Source organism: Empidonax traillii, unplaced genomic scaffold (assembly GCF_003031625.1).
Source record: "Empidonax traillii isolate 1590-97213 ecotype Southwest subspecies unplaced genomic scaffold, ASM303162v1 scaffold142:size1213974, whole genome shotgun sequence".
In the NCBI taxonomy this organism is placed as follows: domain Eukaryota; kingdom Metazoa; phylum Chordata; class Aves; order Passeriformes; family Tyrannidae; genus Empidonax; species Empidonax traillii.
The window spans coordinates 816,243-844,237 of NW_020955335.1; the positions used below are offsets into that span (position 1 = coordinate 816,243).

Sequence of the window (27,995 nt, forward strand, 5' to 3'; positions counted from 1 at the left end):
GCTGTCCCAGGAAAAGGTTTCCTTTTCTAATCCCTGCGGTTTAGCAAGCAGAGAGGGGGTAGGCTGGGCTCGCTGCCCCCCGTCCTAACTTCCCGCCCACCCCTGTTCCCTTCGTGGGGCAGGACCGGGAGTGTGCCAGGCTGCCCCACTGTGGGGCTGCAGAGCTCGCAAGAGCTGCTGCCATTATGCCCCATTTCCCCCTGAATCAGAGATAGAAAAATCACTTGCTCAGGTCTCTGGGCAGTCAGTGAGCTCCTCTTCTCCCTGGAGAAAGCAGGGATCCCTCAGTGCATGCCCCATCCATCAGGCAGCAGTGCGGCAAGGATGCAGGAAAGCGTCCATTCCTGCCCAGGGCGGCGAGCACGGAGAAAGGTTTCACGGCATATTAAAAAGTGAACGCAAATAGCCTCCGGTCCGTCCAGACACTCCTTAACCACTTCCACTCAGGCTTCAAAGTTTTGGAAGTCTCAATGTGTCCCTTTTTTTTTGTTTCTCTCCCCGCTGACCGCAGCGCAGCCCCCGCGCCATGAGGACATCCCTGCGGACGTCGGGCCCCGCTCGCTGCCCGCCCCGGCCCCTCGCTCCTTCCCCGCGGGGCTCGGGTTTCCCCCCCTCGCCCCAGTGACGCTGCCTGTCCCGACAGGTGCCGGCAGAGCCGTGGAAGCGCTCCCGGGTCACTCCCAGCCCCGCGGAGTTTGAGCGCCCGGCGCGGTGCGGGCGGCAGGTGGACATGCTAACCTAGGGGCTGAGCCCCGGCCCCGTGCCCAGCTGCTGTGTCACACAAGCACAGAGTATTCTGAGCTGGGAGGGACCCACAAGGATCATCAGAGTCCAGCTCCTGCGTCCCTGGATAGCATCCGCACCGACAATGGACCCGACCCCGGAGGTGAAGAGGTTAGTGGGTTTTGGCAGGGAGTGGGATGATATTTCCCCAACATCCCGCTGCTTCTGTATCACAGATGGGTGTGTATAAGGTGAGAGTGGCAGCAGATGTGCCCATGTCCTGGGAGGGACGGGGGCTAAGGAAGGAGACCTTTAGCCCCTTTGCAGCCTGAGTTTAGGTATAATGAAACGTATATGAGTTATGAAGATATTCTTGCAATTTGTACTCCTAGAAAAAACTTCTTCAGCTTAGAGGGGCTGCACCACTTAAAGCAACACTGTAAATTCCCTCTGTGCCCTGCACCTGCAGTCCATAATGCATCCTACTCTGTTCGTGGAGGGAAGAGGTTTAGCCTTGTTAATACAAGCTCCATCTTAGCTGGGAGCTGTGGCAGGACCAGCAGCCTGTGAGCATCCCACTCCCTGGCAGTCACCAGCTCGGTCCTGCTGTGGGATACTGGGGCCCTGGGGTGGGCAGCACCAGCCCAAAACGTTGTATTCAAATTTTAGGATCTAAATTTTAAGCCAGATTTCAGAGGAAGTCCATTTGTTCCCATTTTACCTTGCCACCAACAAGTGTTAATCAGTCTTAGAATCCAACCCCTGCTTGGGGAGAAATGGCAAAAGTGTCAGTGGAAGAGTTATCTTGGCATCATTCGTCCTGGTGAATTCCTGTGCTGCAGTCTGCCCAGGTCACCTGGCAGGTCTCCTGGCATGGCTGGAAACTTTTGACCGGTCAGAAATGGAGCTATTCCTCTGGGGAAGCCAGGGGAACACGGCGTGCCATGCTACTCCTCAGCATTTTAGTGGGACATTTGTTCTGAAAACCATTTTGCTGAGTTGAGCCAGCTGAGGAGACAAAATAGTCCTCTGTATTGGCGGGCAGAGATGGAAGAGGGTTGAGTGAAATTGGAGGGACTGGCCTGCAGCCAAGCTGGAGCTTATGGAGGTGGGCTGAGTTCAGGCTTGTTCCTGCTGAACTTCTGCGAGACCTTTCCTGGGGAGAGGTGAGGTCAAGGCAGTTATACCAAGACCTTTGAAGTTTCTTATGGGAGATAATTACTTGGCTTTGGTACTGAACTCAGATGAAATCAACTGCTCTTGCAGGACTCTGGCAGTGCCTCAGCATCTCCAAGGCTTCAGGGACATCTCAGTCCTTTCTTGCCTCCATCGACCCAAGCAGTGTGGTATTTGCACCTGTGGCCACTTCCTTGCTACCTCCAGCAAGCTGTTACATATTTGTACCTCAAAGCCCCACCACAAGACTCCCTTCTTTACTTTTCCACCTCCTACCTTGTTTCTTCTTCACTTGGGATTTTTTTCCATGGCAGAGAACTGTGCTGCTTCTCATGAAGCGTTTTCTAACAGCAAGGTTTTGAGAGCAGAGATGTGTGAGGTTATACAGAGGTTATACAGGAATATCACCCTTAAGTCTTGCTGTGCATCTCCATACTGAAATGTGGTTACCCAGGAGGTGACTATTCCCTTTGCATAGACAGCCTCAGCTCAACACTTTGTTTGCAGAAGCGAGGTCCTTGCTCCAGTTTAATTTCCTCCCTTCCTTTATCCAGTGGCACCTCATCCCTGTTTTATAGATGAGGCAAGTTTTCAAAGCAAACAAGATGTGACTCCATTGCTGGAAGTCTTCACAAAGAATGAAAACATGTAACTGAATGAAAACATTTTTTCCTTTCAGCAAGTACTTTCTTCAAGTTACCTGGTGTAATATTTGCAGCCAGTAAAAAAAGCCAAACAAAAAAAACCCCAACAAAAACCCCCAAACCAAACCAAACAAAAAACCCAAACCAAACCAAAACAAAAAACCCCAACCAACCAAACAAAAAAAAACAAAAACAAAAACAAACCCCCAAAAAAGGCAAAAAAAGCAAAGCAAAAAGGTCCCTGAAACAACAGGCCAAGCAGATATTTTAGCACTTCAGATGGTGATGCTCACTGTGACTTTCTCCTAATTTCACTGCTCTTTCTTCTATTCCACCCATGATTCAAGGTTTCACAGAGTGTGTAATATCAGTCTAATACCTTCAACTGCAGTGACAGGTTAATGATTTTGCTGGGATATGAAAACTTCCACAACGCATCTCAGACAAACACTGGTGCAGGTGGCCAGTTCTGGATGCCCGATCCCCCAAGGCCAGGTTGGATGGGCCTTGGAGCAACCTGGGCTAGTGAAAGGTGTCCCTGCCCATGGCAGGAGTTTGGGACAAGCTGAGCTTTAAGGCCCCTTTCCATTCAAAATATTCTAAGATTCTATGATCAGCTAACAATGAAGTTTTGACTTTCTTTACTAAAAAAGAAAAAAGTATCATTGATTATCAGGAGAGGAAAATCTGTCCTGGAGCATCTTCCCTTTGTTCTGCATTTTCAATGCAGCTTCAAAAAAGCATACAGGTTCTTCAAATAACTGAAATGCTATAATTTCCTTACAGGAATAGTTTCCCCAGCATGAACTTTGAAGCAGAGATTCTGACAACTCAACACGATAATTCAGGTATTTGGGAGAAAAAAAAGGAGAATAAAGTAAAATGCCCACTCAGCATAATATCACTTTAAACATATTTTAATTCTTTTGGAATTAGAGATTGTTTAAAAAAAAATAGACAATTTTAAACAATTAGAGACTGTTTTAAAAAAAAAAAGAAAATAAGCAGGAAGGTAAACTGACTGCATTTAGGTGCTTTCAGGTTTATGTTAGGGTTTAGTTCAAATTGTTGAGGGTAGATGTTGATATTTTTCTGGACCAGAAACACAGCTGTCAGTGACGTGTGGTTTTGGAAACAGCAGAGTCATTCAGTTTGAGATTGCACAGTCCTGGATGAGACATACATAGTTTTCTTATTAGTGGCAACTAAGAGCAGATGATAAGAAAGTAGCTCCCTGAAAGGCAAAAATGAGGATGATGATGTTCTACTGAGTCCTGCTCTTCATCCTCATTTTCTCTAGGAGGAAAAGCTGATTTTTTCCCCACTGAATGATGCCTTTTTAACGTTGATCTCGCACATTGAGGTTGGCACTACAACTGCCTTCCTACTGCAGCCCTCTACTTGAGACAGAGCCAGAGCCAGTACCCAGCTGCAGGGCATCTTCTTGTGAGCCTCTGGTCTTAGTCCTGTTGTAGCTGCTCACACCCAAACATTTGGCCAGAGCTTGTGCCCTGGCAACAGCTCTGTTGTTAGGATGAGACAGCAGGAAAGGGAGTTTTTACAATAATTGCTTGCAACCCCTGGAGTATTCCTGGTTTTGACTCTGAGAGAGAAATCTTGGCCTATCACATTTGAACATGAGCCCATTCAGATGAAATGTTTTGATATCAGTTGTCCTCCTGGCCATGAGCTGCAGTTCCCAGCAGGGAATTCACCTCCCTGGCAGCCCATTTCAGTCCCGTGCCGATGACAGTCAGAAATGAGGTGCAACAGGGTTGACTATTTTTGCTTCAGCCGCAGGTGGCAGTTTTTGTGTTGCATCACCTCTCCTGGGAAGTGTGTCAGTAGCTGCCCATCTCAGTTACACTGTCCAGCATGGGCACAAGTGATGGGCTCCCCACCAAGTGTGGACCTGCTGTGCAATTCCCTTCAAAAAATCTCCTCTTAAGTCTTCCAGAAAATCCCTCCAGTCCCCATATCTGCCTAAGCATTTTGGAGACTTTTTCCTCAGGCTTCCCGCTAGTGATGAGGCACTTAACAAAAATGCTGATGTCAAAGGATGTCCAGAAATTATTTTCAAGCCATGAGTGTGAAGAGGTTGGAAAGTGCATCCTCTGCATCGTCTTCCCAAATCTCTCTCTCCTGTTGGGTTGGGTTGGGTTTCTTCCATGAGGTAAGTGCTTTGAGCCTTCACTTGCCTTGAAACCACTGACATGCAATCCATATTTGTTTCTCAAGAGCTGTATACGATCCCTTCCATGAGAAGCCTCACAGCTGAGGAGTATGTGGAGGCCTTTAAGTCATTTTTGGATCATTCAACAGAGCACCAGTGCATGGATGAGTTCAACAAGGAACAACTGCCCAACATTGTGGCTGGGTAAGGATTGCTTCCACCCAGCTGGGAAAGCCATCTGTTATCCTGGGAGGGCAACCTGCATACAAGGGTCAGCAAACACATTTAAGGGTTTTTTGGGGGCAAGAATGAACTTTAATGATTTTCAGTTTTAAATCCCCCGATAGTGAGTTTTAGGATATTCTGCCTAATGACTCCAGAGTATGTGCTATTTCAATTAATACACTGTGCTGCCTCTTGGCTTATGTTAAGGAAAGAATCAAAACCTCATTTTCATGTCCATCTCTTTTCATTAGCTGATTTTCCAAGGATTAAGTTGGGGGTTTTTCGGTTGTTTGTTTTTTTCAAAAGAAAGCTCTCATGTGCTCTCTCCCTGCTTTTGGGACTTCATCACACACCATCTAAACAAAAACATATTTCTAATTCTCTTCTAGTGACTAATTCTTGGTTTTCTCAATCCCCTAAGACTTCCTTATTTCTATCCTAAGTCGATTTGCATTGCTTAAGTAGCAAATGATAATCAGTTTTGTGAAGTACTGATGTAACATATTAAGACTGGATAACTGCAGATAATTTCAGAACAGCCTAGATCTAAACCATAAGAAAGCCCTTTCAAGTCTGGGTAATTTTTGGATGTTACAGCAACTGTATTCTCCATTGAGAAAAAAGTTTAGGCAGTCAATTTTTTTTATTCTCCGGATCAGATATAGATAAAAAATAAGCAATAAAATTATAATAATTAGAAGAGTGTATTGGGAAATTTTTATTGTGAATTTAAACAATGCAAAACCTTGTGGCTTTCTATGATGCTGATTGTGTGTCTGTCAAAGGGTCTTGACCCTCATTAGGGTTAAGGCTCCTTGACTACTCACACCCTTCAGGATCTGCTGCTCATTCCACTCTCGTGGAGTCATTGCTGTGGTGTCTCCTGAGACTGTGTATGGGAAACTCAATTCCCCAGCACAGTCCATGCCCAAGAGCAGAATTAAGCTATAAAGCAAGAGCATGGCCCCTCATCCTTGAGCCAGGCTGTTATTAAATATTCTGCTATGAACCACATGACTGGAGTCCTTTAATAAGTAATTTTTCCAAGATAAAAGTTATTGGAGATTCTAACCTTTCTCCCAATTTTAAACCAAGATTAATGTTGATAGGAGATGATTTGTGGGTCCTTTCTGACTCGGCACATTCTGTGATTTCCAATCACTTGGATAGCCTGATGGTTTTGCTTTTTCTGGGTATTTATATCCAATATTGTCTCCTGAGGGTGCAGAGGCTCTCCCTAGCCCACCTTGTCCCTGCATTCCCAACAGTGCCCACCCCAGCCAGGCACAGCCCCACTACCCCCAAAGAGAGCCCTTTGCCCTGGGGATTCCCAAGGCTTTTTTGCACGGTGCCAGCCACAGCCTGAAGGAAACTCTCTGGCAAAGGGGGAGAAACACTACACCCTGGTGCCTACTGTACTTTGAAATGTGAGCTTGCTAATACAGGGTTGGCTCCCACAACACGGGTTATAGCTGGGTTCAGAAGGGATGCTCCAATTTCTATCCCAATTCGTGTGCATAACATGGAAATTTCTGGGCCATTATGTCGTCCAAGCAATAAGAATGAAAACAAAAAGTCACGTGACATAGTGTGGTTGAGTAACACCTGCTTATCCTTTCAGTCTTGGCCTTGGAAAATCGACTATAAATGTTCTGGGAGTTGGAAGTGGCACAGGTAAGGAGTGTGGCAGCACTGCTCATGCTGGGGAATGGGGGTCCCTGTGGGTAAGCAGAAGGTTATATTGAAATTTTGGGCAATGAGGATAACTACTCTGGCATTAATGACAGTGCTTCTCATGAAACAGAGAAGGGCAGAAAGAAGAGTGGAGATGGGATGAGAATGAGGCTCCCTCACTCCCTTCCTTCCTTCCTTCCTTCCTTCCCCATTTCCCTTGTGAAATGCTGCTGCTCAAACCTTTCTGAGCAGTGAGATGTGTATGATTTTAGCTTAGTTTCAGGCTCTTGATGACTCTCACCTGACTTTATATGCCTCAAAGCAAGGGCTCCCGTTTCTGATTAGGTATAAGAGCATCTTCAAACCTTGTCAGAGAGACTTCAGAGAGGTTCCTTCCACACAAAGTCCTCCTTAGACCAACCCACCTGAAGGAATCTCTCTTTTTGTTTTGCTTTTAGGGATCCCAGAGGCCAAGGCTGGGCTATGCCCTGCTCCCAGTACTGCAAAACCAGCTGGCCACAATCATTAGCATGCAGTTACATCAGCTTTTTCAAGACATGTTTCTTTGTTACTACTGTGTTTTTATCCAGTGAAAAGTAGGGTTTAACTGCAAATGATATTTTTCCCCAGAGAGAAACCCATCCTTTGGAAAAATAGCTTTAAAGTTAAAATTCTAAGTGCATTTATGTTTAAAAAAAACCAAAAAAACAAAAAAAAAGTGGTGAAACAGCTAACTTTGCTCCTAGGGAAACTGGGATAAAATAAAAAGTAGAGAGAAGAAATAGCAGTTTGATTTGTCAGAGTTTACTTATGCTTTGAAAAGTATTTTCAGATGAATTATAAGTGCTAATACTTTCAAATGAAAGTATTTTTCTCACATTTTCCCCCCTTGTTTTCCTGAGTAAGTGAAAATTAGCATTGGATTGTTTTCCTCAACTGGGAATATGTTAGAGCATATGAGAAAGCAAGCAGGAAGAAATCATTCAGTTCCAGTTCTCAATAACACTCTATTTTCATTAGGTAATGTAAAACAGAAATCCTGACTCCAAGGAAACACAAAGGGGAAAATGAACTTTTAGCACCATCCTTAATTTTCCTTATGTCCTTTTCAGAAGAGGTTTTAATGCAAAAATAAAAACTCCAAAGTTTCCTGTGTTTCCTGGCGAACTGCCCCTCGCCGATGACAAGGCAGTGGTACAGACCCACATCCCCTCAGCTGGCCCACGGCTGCATGAGCTGACCATCTGTGTCTGGGCAGGGAGTGAGCTGGGATGGCACTGAGCAAAAGGTTACATCTGATCCCTGACCTTTCCAGGCGTGGACTCTGGTTTCACAGAGCCCCTAGAATTAGTTTAGTTGATGAAAATATTAATGGGGATTAGTGTCCAACTCCACATCCTAAAAGCCTGTGTTTCAGCCCAGATCACATTTTCTCACTCACCCCGTGTTAACTCTGGGCTGGAACTTCCCAGATCCAGAAGCATGGGCTGCTGGTTGCCAGAGGGGTTTCATTCCTGTCCCAGTCTTGCTGCGGTCAGTGCTGAAGGTTGTTTCTGGCAGGGCAAGCTGGAGCAGAGAAATCCATGCTGTGGAGCATTGTATTTTACTGCTTCTTTTCTGCAGACATCCTAGTTGAGGATGTTATTACCTGTTTTTGCAAGGACTGGGCTAAGGAATTTTGCGGAGATGAAGTGAAAAAAACCAAACTTAAAGAGCTTTTAAGATACCCACTTGCTGCTGATATACCCACTTGGCACCATCAGTGGCTCCAGGTCATGGGGCAGCGATGTTTTGCCTCCCACCTGCTCCGAGCTTGAAGGGAGCCCACAGCAGCACCTCTAAGGGCTGGTGCTCCCCACCCCAGGCACTTGAAAACTGGAATTTAGGACTATCTAAAATGATTCAGCTGCTTGCTGTGGGGATCTTCCTTCCTGTCAGCAATACTGTTCTGTGGACCCGCCTTCAGCTGACGTAGCCGTGGCCTCTTCCCTCGTGCCTTTGGCCAACCCTGGACTGCTGCCACTTCATTCCTCAGGGGCCTTGGGTATTTTTTCTCCAGTTTCAAAAGACTCCTCCTGCCCTGGAGGTCTCTGTAGTGCTGGCACGGGTAGATACTTTTAATTCTATTTATTGCAACACCTGCCGAAGATGACGATTTTCTCATGGCTGGTACATCAGCTGAAAGGCTAGGGAGGATGCAGTATCTCATATCAAGACCTCTCTGTGTGACATTTGCACAGGCAGGACTATTTTTAGGCCCCACCATCAGCTAGAGACAAGAACTCTTGCAGAAGTCCCTGCAAGGTGCCCACCTCTGCTGTTTATTTACATAGATCCAGGTGAACCAGGTGGACTTTAGAGACTTGGGAAAAAAACTGCATGAAATCAAAAAAGGCTGGAAATTTCCTAGGAGAGGAGGACAGACTGCTGCTTGCTTCTCCAGAGCTTAGACAGCAAAAGAGGAGCAGTAATAGCTAAATTTGCAAGGCACATACACACACGTTTAGATTCTACCGTGAGAGCCCCAAGGTCAAACGTGCCTCACGCTTGCTCAGGGGATTTCCTGGCAGTAGTGGTGGCAGATGCTCTGGCATCCTTTCATCACATTTACCTACTTAAAGTAATGATATTGTGTTTATTGAATAGGTGAACAGGATTTGAAAATGATCAGGATACTGCAGTCCGTGCACCCAGGGGTCCTTATCGACAACGAAATCGTGGAGCCCAACCCGCAGCACGTGGCAGCTTACAAAGGTAAGGCTGTACCTGCTGCCTGGGCTACAGGGATGACCATCCATCTGAGAGATGAGTTTTTCTGCTGCTTTGTGAAATTCACGGTTTTCTCTGCTTTTTAAAACAGAGCTGGTGAATCAAGCTCCAGACCTGCAGAATGTCTCCTTTATTTGGCACCAGGTCACTTCCTCGGAGTACGAGCAGCAGGTGAAAGAGAAAGGCACCCATAAGAAATTTGACTTCATCCATATGATCCAGGTAACGGGCATTGCTTTAACACAGGAGTATTAGCTTTCACTCCTCCCTTAGTTTCTGCTGTATGCATGAAGTTAGGATGATCAGAGCTTAGCACAGCTCTCCCATGAGCAATAACTTCTGCAGGGACTCCGCAAACACCAAAGCTGACGATGCCCAGTCCTGTGAAGTGTCCCTTAATGTGTGTGTTGAGTCAGGACAGGCTGGGAAGCAACTGGTGCACTATTAAAAACAACTCTATAGAAAGGGTTTAGCCTTTGGAGGGTCATTGCACTGTGGAGGAGGCATAATGGCTATGTGTAACTGTCTCTTCTAGATGCTGTACCGTGTGGAGGATATTCCCAATACTATCAAGTTTTTCCACAGCTGTCTTGACCTTCATGGCAAACTCCTGATCATAATTTTATCAGGTAAGTGGGACCTTATTTTTTCTCTTGATTCCTGGAGTTTTAAAGAGCTTTGAATTTGAGGGCCACAGATGTTTACCTGGGGATTTCAGGAGCACTTATTCTGTAATAAATAACTAAAACTAGTGCTGGATTTCATATGGAGCATGCAATCTTGGGCTTAGCCTCTTGGACCCCAGTGTCTGATGGGACCACTTAGGCACAGATTTTGTGTTCTTGCTTCCCTGCTTATGAAGTAGATTTAGTAGACCGAGGTGTGGCTGTTTATGAATGGGGGTCAATCCCTTTTCCCAGTGAAATCAACACTGTCAAAACACAACCAGAGCTCTGGGTGGGCCCATCTTTGGTGCTCTTATCTCTGCACGGTGGTGGCCCAGACCCCAGCAGGACAACAGATGCTGCCAAGAGCTGCAGGCTTTATGGTAGGACAGGAAAAAGAGGCACTTGTAACATGGTGGCACTTATTAAAAACAATAGAGTGCTTTATCCCTTATGTCATTCATAAATCCCTGGCTCACGGTGGGGTGGATAAATCAAATTTCACTATGTTTACCATTAAAACTCTCTCTCACATTGCCTGTAGGCTGTTTCTCTTGCTATTTGGGGCTATTTTTCCAGGTATATATTCTTCGATGTGCACTTAAAATTAAGGTTTGATGTATAAAAACATCTGCACTATTCTAGCCAAGAGACAGTTAACAGGTAGCGTGGATGTTCAGGGTCAGCATGTTGGTACCTCTGTGTGTATCCCTCCTTCTGGGCAATCCCAGTGCTGGAGATAATCTCCTAGGAGTTTCCTTTAAACAGCAGAGTTTTGGAGAGAGGGCTGAGAGAGAACAAAGTTTTACCCTTCTCTAGGCACAGAATTTTATAAGTAGATTCAAATAAGGGAAAAACTCTTCTGGTCCTGGTAAGGCCTGGGCCAGCACCGAGGGAGCATTTCCAGATCATTTTGCGGGTGCATTAGCTGGTGTCTGACTGCCTTGGCTTTGCCAAAGTAACCTCCCCTCCTGCCCTGGCAGACAGCAGTGGGTGGGCCAGCTTATGGAAGAAGTACAGAGACTGCCTGCCTCCCACCGACAGCGGCCACTACATCACCTCCAGCGGCATCACGGATGTCCTGAAGAGGCTCGGAGTCGAATACCGCGTGTACGAGTTCCCGTCGGGATGGGACATCACCGAGTGCTTCACCGAGGGGGATGCAGCTGGCGGCCTCATGCTCGATTTCCTGACGGGGACAAAAGACTTCGTGGGCACGGCGCCGCCGGCGCTGCGGCAGCGGCTGCGGGAGGCTCTGAGCCAGCCCGAGTGCAGCAGCACCAAGGATGGCAGGATCATCTTCAGCAACAACCTCAGCATGATCGTGGTGGAGTCCTAAAGCCAGACTGACTGCAGAGGACAAGCTGGGGCGGGGATGGGGGGTGATGCAGTCACAGGAAAGTGTAGCATAGGAGGAAGGTGACTTGCAGGCAAGAAAGGCAAGAAATTGGGGCTCAGCTGCAGCCTCCCGCTGCCAGCCAGTGTCAGCAGAGCTGCCCCCCACACTGGGACGAGCTCTTTATCATGATGAGGTCACCAGGGCCAAGATTACACCCTGGCTATTTAGTCCATCCCTAGGAGAATATTTCCAGAAAGTAAAGATCTCCATCTCACTAAAAGCCTATGTGGACTTGTTTGTTTTTTTTTTTAACAGTAAGCATCCTGTCTGTTCTTCCAGCACTGGGACTTCCACTTTTCTATGTAGCCAGCATGATTACACACCTAAAGACGTGTTTGTATGACCAGGGGCTGCTTTGCAGCCAAGAGGAGGCTGCAGCCCTTGTGCTGGCCTGTGTATGGACCCATTGCTTCCATTTGTGCTGGACAAAATCAGCAAGATGTCCCTGCTGCTTTTCACCCAGGTAATGTTCCTGCACCTAGCCCTGAGCTGAAAGTTGCTCTGCACTAGGCCATTTCAATGGTTTTATCAATGTAGGTATTTACTGCGCCAAGCCTCTTGCAATATGGACATGTCTTAAAAATTTATCGGCCTTTTTATTTGGAGAGTATTTCGGATCCCAGGATGATCCTCGCCACATGCTCTTTCAGGCAGATATTAATTTTGTTACTTTCTTACTACAGTTTGTCTCTGTATAAAATAAAAGCAATCTTAAACCAAAAAAGTCACATCTTGTTCTGCACATAAGGGCTTACAGAAAATGAAGAGCAAAGAGCTTATTTAGTTAAAAACAAAAAACATGCAAAATACCATTTTATGGGCGTATTAAGGGTTTCTTGTAAGTGAGAAAGATGAGCCTGAGGATGTGGAGGACCTGTGAGTGAGCTGCAGCTTGTCTTTGTGCTGCAGCCCCAGGAGGAAGCTTAAGCACAGCAAACCAGCACCTACAATACTTAAATATGGTGTACGTGGTTAAGATGTTAATATAGGAGAGTTAAGACTATTTCCACAGGGTCCTGAGTTGTTTGGGAGGCTGAAGGAGGTGCTGCCAGGGCAGCCAGCTCCAGAGGTAGATGCTGCACAGGATGCCAGTGGTGTTTGGCTCTGCAATTAGTGCCTTAGAGCACTGCAGACCTTGGAATGACCACATGGGGAAAAACTGCCTGCAGCCACACCAGCCTCACTGCAAAGGGCTCTCAGGGCAGGAAGCACCAGCTTAGATGGAAAATACCTGCAGGCACAGAGCCCATCTCTGTGAACTGATTTTTCCATGCTTAAGCTGGATAACACACACCTGTGTGCACCTGAAGGGGCTCAGGTCCTGCTGCCTTCTTGATGTCTAGTCTGGGTCAATTGGCTTGTTCCAGCATCATGAACACATAGGTCAGTGCACTGGCTTGCAAAACATTAGGTGTCATTGTCATCCAGAGTCCTGCTGGTGCTGCTAAACCTATCCCACCCCCTTCACTGACCATCTGCCCAGATGCAGTTACTGCCAGGAGTAGCATTGCACCGTCTGAGAAGGTAATGAGCCTAGGCAGTCACTGTAGCTCCATTCTGTCCTTTGTTTTTTTGGCGTACACTTCTTAGGTTTGTTTTTTATCACATCTTTGTGAAGTGCAACAATTTCTCCTGAAAGTCCTGTAAGGGAAAAAAAAAAGAGAAGTAATTGGAAAACAGTAGCATAATATCTCTCTGCATAATATCTCTACCCTGGTCTGCAGGTATTGTTGCTGTCAGTTCAAGAAACATGAATCAAAACTGGACAGCCTCCTCCAGAGTACCCCATACCTGTGCACAAGCTTCCCCCTTTGATCCATTCCATTGTTTATTCTATGGGCATCTCCTTTGCTTGTGCTGCCTCCCAGCACTGGGCAGGGAGAGTAAAGCTGGGCTGTTGGGCAGGCTCTCAGCACTGTTCCCATCCCTGTTCTCCTTCCACTATGCATTCCTGTGGTTTATTCCCAAGAGATACTGATGTCTCTGGTCTCTATCTGGAAGGGAAAAACAAAATGCACCCAAAACCAGGCTTGCATTTCAAGCTCCAAAGAACAATCTCCCTGCTAATCTTTGCAGAAATTTGGCACAGTCCAAGTTCCCCCAGATCTTCCCCAACCCAAATGGTTTTCCGTCCCTCCTTGGAGTTTCCTGAGCAGGCAGACACATTTCCAATAAGCAGATACTCAGCAAAAACCACCTGTGAGCGCAATATTTACCTGCACCATTGTAAATCAATGTGCAAATGCTCAGAAGAAAAGGAGCACTTCAAAGCAGAGTGTTTAGTGACAGCCTGGAGAGATGAAATAGGGCACCCCATTAAAAACACAGCTGCTTAGTGCTTTATCTCTATTTTTTCTTTTGATTCTTCAAAAGCAAGTAATTTATCAACGACTCTGCCTGTATACCTGGAATAAATAGTATCCTAAGTGTCTGTTCCATTTATTTATATATTTATTCTGCGGTGAACATGCTATTTAACAACTATTTGTTGTGCTTTTTTACAAGACGCTCTCCTCCCCCGCGGAATTTCGGGCTGTGCTTTCCCAGTAGCAGGAGCGCGGCTGGGTCTGTGTGGCCACGAGAGGGCTGCAGCAGCCAGCGGAATAAATCTGCCTCCCAAAACGCTGGGGATGCTGAGCTGAAGAAGCAGCATCAAGTAGTCAGGCTGACAAACGTCTCCAGCTTTCCTTGCTGGCTCATCGCATCCTGATCCCAGCTGCTGGGGACTGGCTCTTTCTTTCTCCTGCAGAGTCACCTGCTCTGTCTCTGACGTTGGGGTCTGGCTTATAAAAAAAGTCGTGATTGCACAACACAGGTGACAGAGGAGAATGCACAAAATCTGCTTTTGGGTTGTTTTTTTTTTTATCCCGTTTGATGGCTGAAGCGCTGCAGCTTGGCTGCCTCTTAAGGCCAGGTCTGCAGGCAGCGAACCAGAGGAGGAAAATACAAGGAAAGGGATTTCAGGAAAGGAGCTGTGCCACTCAGTCAGCACAACAGCTTGTTCCAGCCCAAAGCAAATGCTTTTGTGGGTAACCATGTCTTAAGCTGCCCTGTGTACTCTGCAGTAGAATTAAGGCCTGCAAAGCCCAAACTGCACTGTTTCACGTGGAGCAGTTGCAGATTTTATCCTTATTTCCAGTTAGTAATATGCCCATTTCAGTGCAGAGCTCTGATTGCGTGTTACAGACCCCTAAAAAGGAGCTACAGAGAACAGCTCTTTGTAACATCAAGGACGGATAATTTTATTTTTACTGGGCCTTTATGAAGTCTTGCAGTGTGAACTTGAAGTGAATGTTAAGGCTTCTCTACCCATGAACACATGCCATGAAAGGTGGCATAGGCACTGCAATATCTAATAGCTCATTTCTGAATAATCTGATTAAAAGACAAGCTCAGTAACATACTGGACCATATATTGAAAAGATTAAGCCTAATCCCAATCAGGGGGCAAAGGATAAAAATACAGAGGCTGAACTTTTTTACCTCTCCCTTCAACATTTGCCAAAAAAACATCTGTTGAAGCTTACATCAAGGATGTAGAAAATCTTTGAGCACCCCATGCATTCTTCATAAATAAAGACACCAAATAAATGCATGGCTGTAAGGAGAGATCTCCACTAGTCAGGAGCTGTACCATATCTGTAGTAATAACTGCCATTGAGATACCAAGGCTGCCCTGCAGTCTTCAGATTTAGGATGCTAGTTCTGCAGGTCCCTTGGGTGAAGAAACCTGAGGAAGGATCTAGATGAGGAAGAGAGGTTGCCACAACGTTGTACCTAGACATCTTAACCTTCTAATGCAAGTATGTTGTGTGACCAACCTGGCACAGGAGCTGGGGCTGTGCCTGGACACCCAGAGGGGGCTGTGGACCAGCCCCCCCTCCACTGCTTTATTTAAGACCTTTGCTTTAAGCTAAAGCAGCAGCTGTTGCAAAATGCAGGAAATGTGTTGTTCATCCCCCATTATCCTTTAATTTCTTGTTAACAATAAATAAACAAATAAATCCCTCCAAGACAAATATTTGGAGTAGAAGCTCCAGCTGGAAAGATCTCCCGTCTGAAGGAGGTTTGTGGAACCATGTGAGATGGCCAGATCCCAGTGGGGCTTCTCTTCTCATCTCTGAGAAGGAACAGAGGAACAGAACAGGAGTCTACTTTCCAGTAGCCACTTTGCATAGTCTGATGGCGCTTTAGATTAGACCTGCCAGGAAGCTGGTAGAGAAAACATATGTTTTGTCATACTTTGTAGTGATGGTGGATTTATAAATGTGATAGAGAAATTTTCAGAGCAATCTCCAAGTCCCTATTGCTTTGTTAACATTTTTTAGCATCTTATTAATCACACTGTATATATCTGTCAACAGCTGATATTATAGATTAGGGAAGATTACAGCTCATTGCTCCAGTGGCTGTTTTCTTTAGTATTTAACTTTACTGGCATTATGCCATTGACTTCCCTCTGACAAGACCAAGCCCCTTGCTTTTGTAAACACTTTGCAGTGCTTTTACTTTATAAAGTACCAAAATGATCATCCAGAGGATAAATGTTTTGATTTTATTATTTCTGAAAGAAGAGCTAATACACTGAGCTCTGCTGAGCAAACAGTCCACCAGGTCTTGATTTGCAGATGTTTCCATGTAGATAAATGTTGTCTTTGGTTTTTTGTGCTCATGCCGATCATGTCATTTGTTATTTTGGAAAAGTGGATGATATTTAAGGAAACTCAGACAAAAGTTCTACAGATTTAATAAATTTGACTCATAGACTCTCTCCATTATTTATTGTCGATAACCGGTCGTTCTCCTGTTTTATGTGTTGGTAATCCACTTTGGGATGTAAATCAATCCTTGTGACTCTTATGATCCAACACAAAGCAGAAGTAATTAAGACCAGAGAATCAATCAACTCAACTGTGAATAACCTTCAGAGTAAAAATTATTCACCCAACTTACCCCTTTGTGCCAGGACTTGTTTTTACACATAAAAATAACAGTGACAAAAATGCACATTTTTGGCCTAGACATCCTTCTTATGTAATTCTTACAGCTTGTCTCCAAGGCCTCATCCTTCCCAGGTCCCTCCTCTGGCAGAGCATCCCCCCACCATGGACTTAAGGCAGCCAAAGGAAAACTTTCCTCCTGTGCTCAGAGGACATGGGGTCATGGCCAACCTTGGTCCTGACTTACTTGCAATTCCTGCCAAACATTAATGCAAATTTCTTGCTTCAGAGTCTCAGGTGACATGAAACAAACAACATGTGCTCATCTGGGTGTTTTACTGGGAGCACCTCACCTAGTTACTAATGTCTTAAAAAAACCAAGCACTGACAGGGTGTGTCTTCACTGCACTTTGTATAAATTATCCCTGAGCCACTTTGTATAAATTATCCCTGCACTTTGTATAAATTATCCCACCCTGCTTAATGTTCAAGAGTATTTCTGATGCTTTTGAAATTTTAAACTAAGGGCATTAATATGTTGTTGGCCAGTCTTCACGAACGAAGAACCAGGGAAGGTCTTTCCACCTTCCAGCCTGCGCATTGGATTTTTTAGGTGAGACACAGTGTGCGCGGAACTGAGCCCACCCTTTAATCCTGAGGTTCATCTGCTGGGGCCAAGCGAGCTTGGACGGTGGCAGCGAGGTCTTCAGGACGTAGATGGATTGCCTTACAGGGCTAACGAGCTCCATCTGCCCGGGGAGTGGCCCTGACCAGGAATCGAGCATGGACCTTGGCGGTGACAGCGCCGCGTCCTTAACCTCTAGACCACCAGGGGCTCCCTAAGGGCATTAATATAACCAATGGTACAAAGGCAGGTAAAGGGGGGGTTAACTGGAGAAGAAATTCTTGCCTTTCTGGGAGAGCTATATTTTGCTTCCCCTCCTCCCCAGCAAATACAGTCCCCAAATTCATTCTTGTTTCAGTGGGAATTTAAATAAATCTTCCAATTCTATTTCTCAGCCACAGATTGCTTTTGAACATAATTAGCATTTATACTGGTACTGGGGCCTTGTTTATTTATGTGTCATAACAGTCCCTGGAAAGTGTAAGAATACATAAGATTTCACCCAGGCTTAAGACAAAAACTCCACCTTGACCAGAACTCTGTGCTTTCAAGGGAAGGAAGCAAAGTTATTCTACATCTTTTCTGATACTTCTCCCTTCCTCTCCTGCCTTTTGGAAACCTGTTGGTTGGCTGGGGAGTTCCTATGCTGAAGGCTGCAACCAGGCAATCCTCCCTTCCCCTTGTCTTTCCTCATTAATTTCCTTAATTTCTTTCCATGTGTTTTTCAAAGATAGGCAACAAATAAATCCATTTCAAGTGCCTCTGCACAGTCACTTTTTATCTTGATGAAAGTTTTTTTTTTTTTTTTCTTCCATAATTTCCTCTAATGTGAGGACCATCTGGCCTCCACAAACAAGACAGCTCAGCTCTGCACTTCATTTCAGGACTGCTACAGACTGGATGGCATCTGCTTCCACCATCTCCTTAGTGTCCTGAGGCAGTGAGAACAGGGTGGGGAAGGAAACCAGCAAGGAGAAGAAACAACCCCGACCAGCCCAGCGCTGATGGCCCAGAGGGAGAAATGGGGGCACCGGGAGCCAGCCAAGAGATATTCCTTGACCTTGCAAGGGGAAAAGGTGGAGGAAAAGGTTTTCCATCAAGTTTCAGTCCTCCCCTGAGAAGAAGTGTATGACCTTATCACAGTGACACTGAGAGTGTTTCCAGCTGGTAGAGCAGAAGTGGTGGGTTGTCTGTCCTCTCTCTGTGGCTGCTTGCACATTTTTCCAGCAGGTGCCGTGATTCTGTTTTCGTACATGAGGTGCTCTGGGGGCAGAGCACCAGAGCACCAGCACTGTTGTGCAGGATGTTGGTTTTTGGCAGGCTAGGTTTGGACAGGACCTCATCCCTGTGCCAGGTGATCCCCCAAAAGCCCATGTACTGAGTTTGTCAGGGCTGGCTGTGCCTCCTGTTGTGCCGCTCCGCTCCTGGTTCTGACATGAACTTTCACACACACCCTGACTGCAAAACAGTCTGTCATCTTCTGCTTCCACAATCAGGCTAGAAATAATTTCAGAGATAACCTGCTGTTAAAAATCCCTTGTTTGGCTCTTTAAATCTGAGAATGTGAAGGGAGGTTCATTTTTGTAATTAAGAGCCAACCCAGTTCCCAGGGCATCTGTAAATGCATGTGGCCCCGCCGTGGCTTTCCCATTTTGGCCACGATCACTTCATCTTTCTGGGACCCAATTTTCCATCTTTAAAACCTTTCTTTCCCTTCCTTGCAGGCAGGTCATGAGGCTAGATCCATTACTGTAAGTGGGAGGTTTTATTAACGAGGTGATAAGTGTCATGCCAATACAATAGTAATAATAAATAACTTCTCTAAAAGTGTAAAAGGGTCTGACATTATTAATTGCATTTCAAGCATTTGCAGTGTATGGGGATTGAGACTGAATGCTGAACAGACTAAAGGTTTTTTTCTTCTTACATTTCTGCTCTTTGGAAAGAAATGGTTTTTCTTCAGCTGAAATGGACTCTGAAATGAACCTCTCATCTATGCAAGCCCCCATCACTCCCATTAGGGTTCAAATGACCCTGCTGGGGTGCAGAGGTGGAGGGATGCCCTTTTGAGAGGCACATAAAGTCTTGCTTGATCCCTCAAGCTTTTCTATTTGAGTGCCTTCAGAGTCGCTTCCTATTTTCCCTCCATATTTGTTTCAGCTCAACCCTCAGCAAAGGCTGAATTTCGTAGGATTGGTTGCACAACAAGCAGAAATACAGCACTGGCACCAAACCCTTCCTTTCCTGAAGAGCTGGACACTGTCTTTCTTTCTTTCTTTCTTTCTTTTTTTTTCTTTCTTTTTTCCTTTTTTTTTTTTTTTTAATCTTAATAACAAATGCAAATGCTCTAAATCCTCCTGGCCCTAAGTAGACATGGTGTCGGTTGACTTCAAAGCAAGGCAATGGTTTAGATACCTATAAAAGTTGTGATTTCCTGCATCTCTCCTGCAGGCTGTTATTTAGTGATGAACGTGCAGAGGGCCTCACAGTGCCCAAAAAAGGACTAAAGCTCTTGGTTAGAGGCAGAAGTTGGTCTCATTTGCTGCAGAGCTCTGGCACAAAGCATTGCATGAGGCTGCAGCCTACTCTGTACATCTGAGCTGAGATGCTCATGGATAAGTTCACTGAGCAAAAGCAGGTCACATCAGCAGATTTAATGTGTCCTTTGAACCTCTGGTACCTCATTTTCTGTCCTTTACTGTAACATTTATCTTCTTTTGATCATTCACAAAAGGGCGGTTGTTTCATGACAATGGAAATAAAAATAATTGACATGAAAGAGTGGTGTTTTGCCTATTCAGAACGGCAGTGGAAAGTTGCACTCCCAACTTGGCTTGAATAGAGTGAACATTACTAGGTACTGACATGAAAAAGACCTCTCAAAGGAGATAATGCCTTCATCCAATTAATCCTTCCTAATGAACTTACCCTTCGGAGGTGGGTAGAGCAGTTTCAGCGTGAAGTTTGCTTCCTGTGATCATTTGTGCCAATAAAAGTCTTTCGAGAAAGCTGATGAAAACTGAAGTGAATGTGCCTGAAGTGAATTTATTTTGATATTTGACTTGTCAGGGGAAAAAAAAAGAGTGGTTTGTACTTTTCAACCTGATCTGCTACCGTGCTCTCTCCTGATGATTCCTATTCTTTAATAACTCCTCAAATTATAATAAAGCTCCTAGGTATCCACTTCCCTTTGAATTTGCAGCTGAGAAAATTCCATGTTTGAAATACTTGGAAATGGGGTTTTATTTGATAACCTGTATTTTTGAGGTAGATGACTACTTTGCTGAACACCTTGATGGTTATTTCAGTAATAGGACTCTGAAAATGCTCATCTGGCTCTGAGAAATTTCAGCTGAGGGAAGAACCCTTTTTCTACCCAAGCTATGTTATAATGATACTTTGCACTTAGACAGGTTCTTTCATCAAAGCATGTTTTATTCATCAGTGCACCAGACCCTCAATTGGTTTTGTTTAATTGTGACTCTCTTTATACCACACTGGCTTGGAAGTCCAACAGCGACAAGTCTTTCCCTGTGTTTTGGAGAAGTCGAGAAAGAAAGTGTCAGAAAGGGCAAAAGAAGTGGGAAAGTTCAAACAAAGCAGAAGGTTTCAGACTAAAACAAATCCAGAGGGAGGAAAAAAAGTCAGAAGAATTGATAAGAAGACTTTTTGAAATCGTATGTTTATGATGTGTTGATTCTTTCATGGAACTGGGAGCTCCTGTTGAACTGCCATTAGAACTGGTTCTACGTAGCCTAAAGTGTGAGACCATCTCCAAATGAGGGCACTCAAATTATCTACCTAGGTCCTACTTCTGCTCATATTAATGGCCTGATTTTCACACATGCCAGTGAGTTTTTTTGCAGTTCTGAAAAAAAGAAAACATGCCTGAAAATTAGGACTTCAGCTGATAAACTGAAATACCCAGATTTTAAATGCTGGCCACTGTAACTTGTCCATTGCTATAAAATGATTCAGTAAAGTCATCATGAATATCAACTGTAAGTCTTCCCTATCTCCAATTAAACAACAAGAAAAAGAGACATTTAATGAGGACAATGGAACCAGTAGCTGGGGAGAAAATATTTTCCAACTGCTACATGGTTTTGGGGTCATGATAAAATTAGCCACTTTGAATTTGTGCAGCCCAGTGTCATAGCTCAAAGAAAGAAATGGGATAATTTTTGAACACTGCAAGCTACTCGGAGTTCTCACACTTCTTGTGGCAGGAAGGAATAATTTTTAAATTGCACTTTGTTAAATATGGTTCTGGAAAAGGCAGTGTATCCAGGCTAGTGTATCCAGGTGATGGGGACTGAATTATTATTTCTTTCAGCATTCTGGAAGAGTCTCTCAATCAAAGTGAGACTTTACAGCCTGTTTTTAATTTCACAGTCATAAAGAGGAACATGCAAATTTTCCAAAGAAATAATTAGGTATCATAGAATAAAGCATTTCCCTATCACATAATAATAATAATACATTTAATTAAGTGAAAAACTATACCAGCTACAGACTTTACTGTCTATAATTTATTTCTAGATTAATGGGTATTTTGTAGTCCACTAGTCCACTAAGTATACTCAGTGTATAATAATGTTTTTCTAGTTATTTTTGCTTCTATTCCATGTAGACTAGAAACTACTATACCCATTCTTTTCAATTCCTGTCTTAATATAGTTTCCTTTTAATGAAACTGTATTTCCTTTGTTCATTTTTTTTTTTGCAACACATTTGGCTCTGGGTTTAAACCAGCCAACAGGTATCTTTCTTTACCTGGTGGTCCCATTGTCAAAGCTGGGTTAGAGAGGGTGCTCATATAAAAAGAGAACACATATAATTGCATGTAATTGCTTGAAAACTGGCAACAGTTTAATTAGGACAGACTACAGTCCTGAGCTGGCCATGCAGGTGGTGTAAAACCTGAACCTAAGCTACTGTGAGGTTCTAATGAAAAAAAAAAAGGACATTTCTGCTGGCCCCAATCTCCAAGCTGCTGTGTTCCTCTTTGATATGATCTCTCCCTCAGGAGCACTTTGTGCTCTGGAAGACAACAGCGGCATTTCCCTCTTCCTGCTCTGAGGCACAAGCCCAAGCAGGTGAGAGAAGACACGTTCCCCTGAGTTTGGTTTTAAAAGCTTAGACATGCTTTTTGGCTTGTGGCTGAGCTGATGCTTGAGTGACTCCTCTGATCATAAAAGACACTGATGCATCAGCAGCAGCCAACGCCAGAGCCATCTATTTACCCAGGGAAGTGCTGCAATAGATCAATGTTAAATGCTTATTTGCGCTTCACTGCTCCAAGGCACAGAAACTAATTACCAAAGATAAATTAGCCCTTGTGACAATGACTAAGAAATGCACGTCCCAGGATAGACCACCTTGACCACAAACACACATAATTCTCCCCCTGATGAAGAGTGGCAGTGGGTTACATGGCACATCCTTCAGCCAGAGCTCGCTCGGGTTGGAGTGCTACTGCTTTTTCTGGGTGCTGAAGCGCTGGCAACCATTTGCTGACCCCTGACTATTCTTTTTCTCTAAAGGAGCCACTCACTCGACTCCTGCGTGTCTCTGTTTGCCCAGCTGTGGATTAGCAGCAGTAACAAATAAAACACCTTATGCAGACACCAGAAGACCCAGATGATGGCAAACCCTCCCCACGGCCTTTGTGTTAACACACGAGCTTTACCTTTACATACTGACTGCTCAGGAGCCACATGTGCCTTTCTCTGTGCCACCTGTACAGCAGTGGGTAGAAAGTAGAAAGTTTTCTGTGTTGGATGTGACTGCAAAGAGGTTTTCTATCAAAAAGCCCTCGGTGGTTCTCATGGCAGCTGTAATCAGCAGGTAAAACTGCTCCAGTTTTACCTCCCCTGGACCTTTTGCTTCTCTCTTCCGCCCCCAGGAACTGCCAAATTTGGTGGGTCTGAATCCAGAAACATCAGCCCCGACTTACTCCCTTATTCACTAACTGGCAAAAGTATCTGGAGATGAGGGATGCAGGATGGACCTTCAGGAATGCCTGGGAGGCTGCAGAAATCCTTTCAATTTTCCCTGCTAGGAAAGAGGGAGTGAGCTGCTTCCATTACCTTTTTGCCCCTGAGCCCTTTTATAAAAGAGCTTGCCAGGTTGGGCAGTGCACATTCTGCAGAGTGTAAAACCAGAGTACAGGTTATAATGGATTCAACCCTGCACACCGTATTCATTGTAACAAGCTCAGTGGAGACCTGCAGGACTGCAATAGGAATAACTTGAGTGGTGAAATTTCCTGGAACTGCTTCAGAAATGATTTCTGGAGGTGATGTGGCCCTGCACACTCACAGTGCTTGAGGCAGCATACCCATCTCGCCCTGGGGTAGGTCGAGCTGGTGTCAACATCTGCAGGAAAGCTCCTCTATAACCCAGGTCGACTAAACTGCAGCCCTCAAAGAACTCCAAAATGACTACATTCTTCCCTGTCTCCATGGAAAGTACACCTACCAACCGATGCATCTTAGCACTGCACTTGCCTTTTTCACCTGGTTGTATCCCTGTGGCAATACAGACCCATCTCATGCTGCAGCAGAGCAGTCCCTTGCCTGTTCCCTTGTACCATCCCAATTGTATTTCCAGCTCTCAGAGACATCCGTTCCTCTCAGTGCTGTATCCTAATTCTCCTCTGTACTGAAGGCATTCCCTGGTTTGTGACATGGCCCTTGTCTCTGCCTGCCAGCAGAGGCAGCCAAGCCATCAGGAAAGGGTTTGGCCTCAACTTGTAACTCAGTTGGCTTTTGGCATCTCCTCAAGATCTGGTTTGCAGGCCTGAAAGTGCAAACCTGGTCTCAACCCAGGTTAGGGGGCACAGAAAGGATGTTACGCTTGGGTGGTGGTGTACCTACTCCCTCAAAGCCACCTGGCCAAGTTAGTGCCGTCACAGGTAGCTCTCCATAATTCTTGTTTCTGGCAGCAGAGGTCAGCATTGCCCTGCTGATGGACAGCCACGTTCCCACCTGCAGGGAACTGCAAAACATTGCAAAATCAGTTTTCACAAGTCCTTGTTCTTTTATTCTGATGATCTGTGTCTTTGAGCTACAGCAGCTCTTTGAGGGGCAGGTGACCAAGCCACTAGCTGTGTCTTGAGAGGTGGCAAGGGAAGTTGTGAGGTAGCCCTGCACATGTTATAGACTGTTCAAGGTACTTGGGGGCAGCAGAAACATTCTCAGGGTGCTGCCATGAGACCTGTGGGACACCTATGTCCTTCCATAGTAGCAGCAGGAGAGAGGCTGATACCCCCAGCACCACAAACATCCCTAGACACGAGCAGGTGATGTAGCCTGGAGGTTTTGACCATGGGTGGGATGTTCCCCCAGTCCCGTTCATATTTTGCCAAACTGATTTATATTTTCTAAATGGCTGAGGGATATTACAAGCATGTGACTGACCCAACTGCCATTGCATATAGATAATTGTAGCACTTCTAAACAACCGATTGGATGCTCTAGTTAGTCCATTAAATAATAGTTAATTCTTCATAATATGTATATTTGACATATTGTGGGTCCAGGGCAAGAAAAAGAGATGTGAGCAGATCTTCAGGGGAATTATTTAATGCTTTGAAACCCCCTCCAGCACTGCCTGCACGGGGGGTCAGTCATAGAGGGGATTAACTCTGCTAGGGGAGAATGCAAGTCCTCCTGTTTGGGGCTGAGCTGTTGGATGGGCAAGCCTTGGTCTGAACCATGGAGTAGAGAGGGCAGTAAATCTTCATGGGCCTAAATATGCTGTGTGGTGCACTCCTGAAACACGGGATTCGATCACGATTCCAATCCAAAGAAACAGCTTTGTGCATTGAGCTAACAGTAGGCAGGAAAGTGATGAAAACCTTTACTGTGTGTTTAGAATGGGGGATTTCTAAAAGAGCTTTGGAACCCACAAATTGTTTGGGGCTTTTAGCGTGGATGTTTTGTGTTTATGTTTGGACGATGCTCCGTGTGTATGAACACCAGGTTGTTCAGCCATCACTTTCCTGCTGCCTGTCTTTGCCTGCTGCTCGTGGCTCCAGCCTGTGGCAGATTTCTCCCTTGTAAATGTAGCAACTACAGAAGTGTTATAAAAGGCGCAACACTTCTTTTTAGAACCATCAGCATGGCACTAGGCAGCCCATCCACCAGCTGTCCTATTTCCACAATATTTCTTCCTGAGCTAAGAAATTCATCTTTCTGATTATGAGTAGTCTTTATTTTGAAGTTTTTGGCTTTTCTGAGGAATTTGAGGGACTCAGGTAGCTTTCAATCCATGTGTTCTGCACCATGTTAATGTTATACCACTCTTGGCACACAATGAAAATGCTGCACATCACCAAGCCAGCAGCTGTGCAAGTCAGACTGGTTGCCTCAGAGTTGTTGCTTTCTTCAGCCAAGATCCCAGCTTCTTAATAAACCCCAGAGGTTCTTGACAGGAGCAGTTTCCATCAGACATGCTGTCTGGCACTCACTGTGTGTCTCCTCTTGAAGCAGGGGAATGGCACAGTGCAAAACCCTCCCCAGAAGCCTGAATGGCCCTTGGGGACAGCACTCGCAGCCCTGCAGAGAAAAGCAGCTTTGATGTCTCCATGGATGGCCAAGGTGCTGGCCAGTTTTTAGTCTGGGTTCAGTGAAGTGGCTTCTATCTTCCCCCACGCTCCCTCTACAGTAGGTAAAAAAATATTAGGAGATAGATAAATTTGGGCTGAATACCTAACAAAAATATTGACAAGGAAATTTAAGTACAGTGGCAAACCTGGTGAGCTTGGCCTTCAGCACTGCCTGTTGAATTGAAGATCAACTTGAAATTACCTCAAAAAATGTGTGTGATGTGACAGACTTTGTGGGAGTGATCAAGTGAAGCTGTCTAGGGAGCCCAGCACTGAACTCTGTTAGATGAATAAACTCTTATTGCTATTCCCTCAGTGCCCTTCAGACATTTACTGTATCTCATACATTTCTGTGCTTTCTTAAATTTTCCATCTCTTGCAGATAATTGCAATTTAGCAGGACAGACCCATGAAAATCAAACAACAGACCCCAAATGAGGAGTGTACCAGTGGGACAAGGATTAACACAGCAGCTTTGTTCTCAAGACATTTGGATGCGGCGTCACAACGAGATGAAGAACCCACTCTGGGGTTGGAGCAGACTGAACTGGGTGCTCCCTGGTCCACCCACCTCTCCATCCTGCAGTTTGAGGGATATTTGCTATTGAGTTCATAAAAGAAACACCACATAGAACCGCCTGGCCATGGCGATAGATTCAATCAGTCTCGGTTCATTAATTTAACTCATCAATAGCTGTAAGTGCCATAATGCTGTCTCCTATTTCATCACAAAAGCTGAAAAGTTACAGAAGGCCACATGTAATTATGGGCACTCTCTCCATTAACTTTAGGAAAATTAAACAGCCAGTATTTGGGTGTCTGCAGGCAGGTTACTTCTCTCAGTAAACCTGGCACATTCAGCTTAAGCAGAGCTGATAAATGGAAGAAAAAGTCATGTTTTCATCAAGGCTTTTCATGAGGTTATCATGTTACTGTCACCACAGCAGCTCAGTACGTGTTTTAGATGGCACAGCTGCATCTCCCCAGCTGCACTTTGTGGTACTGACCTCAGCTGCAGGGACCTGAGACAGAGATGTGTCCCTGGTTTTAGATAACTGCTAAAGAAAAGATCCCACTCCCTTCCTCTGGAGTTAGAAAATCCTTCATGAAAATTGAAAGAAATAACATCAAGGGAAAAAAAAAAAACCAACCCAAAAGTAATAGTAATAGTAATTAATGGTGATAGTAAACAACAACAACAATAATATCCCTTCTTCCCAACTTTTTTACTTTGTTCCCATACCATACAACCTGTCTGGAAAAAGATAGCTCCAAAGTTTTGTATTATTCTCCCTTTAAAGCAAATGTTTGCCTCTGGAACGCCAAAGGTGGACCACATTTGCATTTTCCTGCCTGGAGGCTGGAGGCTGAAGCTTTAACCTTGCATTTCCAGGAGCATTCCAGAGCTGGGGGGTACATCCACAGCCCAGGTGTGTCCTCTGGGCTCTGAGAGGCATGGTCAGTAAAATCCATCAACTATAGCAAGACTGTATTTTTTCCAGCTATCTCTACCATAACTGCTGCACCGCAACGAAGTTCAGTTCACTTTGGATTTTTGTGCACAATACCCATCCTTGTGTATCCTAACCTGAAAGATGTTCCCTGACACCCTCCCCTACTCTTCCCAGCCCCCATAGAATCTGATGTGGCTGCAACAGGAGGACAATACCCATAGAATGACAAGAATGTGTCTCCTAGCACTGAAATCAAGACCAGATTCTGAATTCCTTCTTTTGCCATCATTAAATTCACCAGGTTGGTCAGAGAAGAGACAAAATCAAATCCAAGTAAAACACCAAATATGATCTGCAGAGCACACTCATACCAGAGTGGAGTTTGCAAAGAGGATTCCTGCTCAATAAAAGCATGAATACACCTAAGCATAAAAAAAAAACTCAGAAGCTTTTGTCTGTGGGAAGATGAGAGGTGAATAGGGATCAAAATAACAAGGTGGCAGTGTAGCTTTCTAATAAAATCCTAATGCCTTCAGACTAACTGGTCCAGGGTTTATTTAAGCAGGAAAATAGCTGGGAGTTTAAATAACTTTCAATATAGAGCCTCACAAAGGAGAGAGTGGGCAGGCTGGGGTGGATGTGTTGGTATCTTGTGGGAGAACATGATGCTTGAAAGGAGCAGTGACACATGGAAACTGCCTACAATGGCACCACCTGGATTGAGGTGAGAGATAGAAACTGTATTAAAAAAATATTATTTCCAGCAGCAGTTGCAGGTCTGCAGAGGAGAAAGGGAAGGGAGAGAAGGAATCATGGCAAGAGATAAGGAGAGCAAGTGAAGAGGTGAGGACACCACGCCAGGAATGGCAATTGCCTGGGCTGTAACAGGAGAAGGAGCTCAAAGAAAGCAATCA

At 45.0% G+C, this 27,995-nt stretch overlaps 1 protein-coding gene across 2 annotated transcripts; it reads left to right on the plus strand.

The window, feature by feature from the left end:
- Nucleotides 1-709: 709 nt before the first annotated feature.
- On the plus strand, nucleotides 710-11,668 carry LOC114057698 (carnosine N-methyltransferase 2). 2 transcript variants are annotated; one of them, XM_027884329.1, is made up of 8 exons: nucleotides 710-894; nucleotides 3,330-3,391; nucleotides 4,782-4,920; nucleotides 6,563-6,615; nucleotides 9,262-9,369; nucleotides 9,476-9,606; nucleotides 9,920-10,013; nucleotides 11,033-11,668. In XM_027884329.1, exons 1-8 carry the CDS (start codon nucleotides 869-871, stop codon nucleotides 11,386-11,388), a joined length of 969 nt encoding a protein of 322 aa, XP_027740130.1. In that variant the 5' UTR covers nucleotides 710-868; the 3' UTR covers nucleotides 11,389-11,668. The 2 variants fall into 2 exon arrangements, with proteins under 2 accessions (XP_027740130.1, XP_027740131.1); XM_027884330.1 differs by lacking the exon at nucleotides 3,330-3,391 and having other exon boundaries at nucleotides 838-894.
- The last annotated feature ends 16,327 nt before the right edge of the window (nucleotides 11,669-27,995 follow it).

Excerpts from the sequence above, each read along its gene's own strand:
- LOC114057698 (XM_027884329.1), top strand. The coding sequence starts at position 869 with ATGGACCCGACCCCGGAGGTGAAGAG. Across the intron at positions 9,370-9,475 it reads GCACGTGGCAGCTTACAAAG|AGCTGGTGAATCAAGCTCCA; the intron begins GTAAGGCTGTAC and ends TTTTTAAAACAG. Across the intron at positions 10,014-11,032 it reads CCTGATCATAATTTTATCAG|ACAGCAGTGGGTGGGCCAGC; the intron begins GTAAGTGGGACC and ends CTGCCCTGGCAG.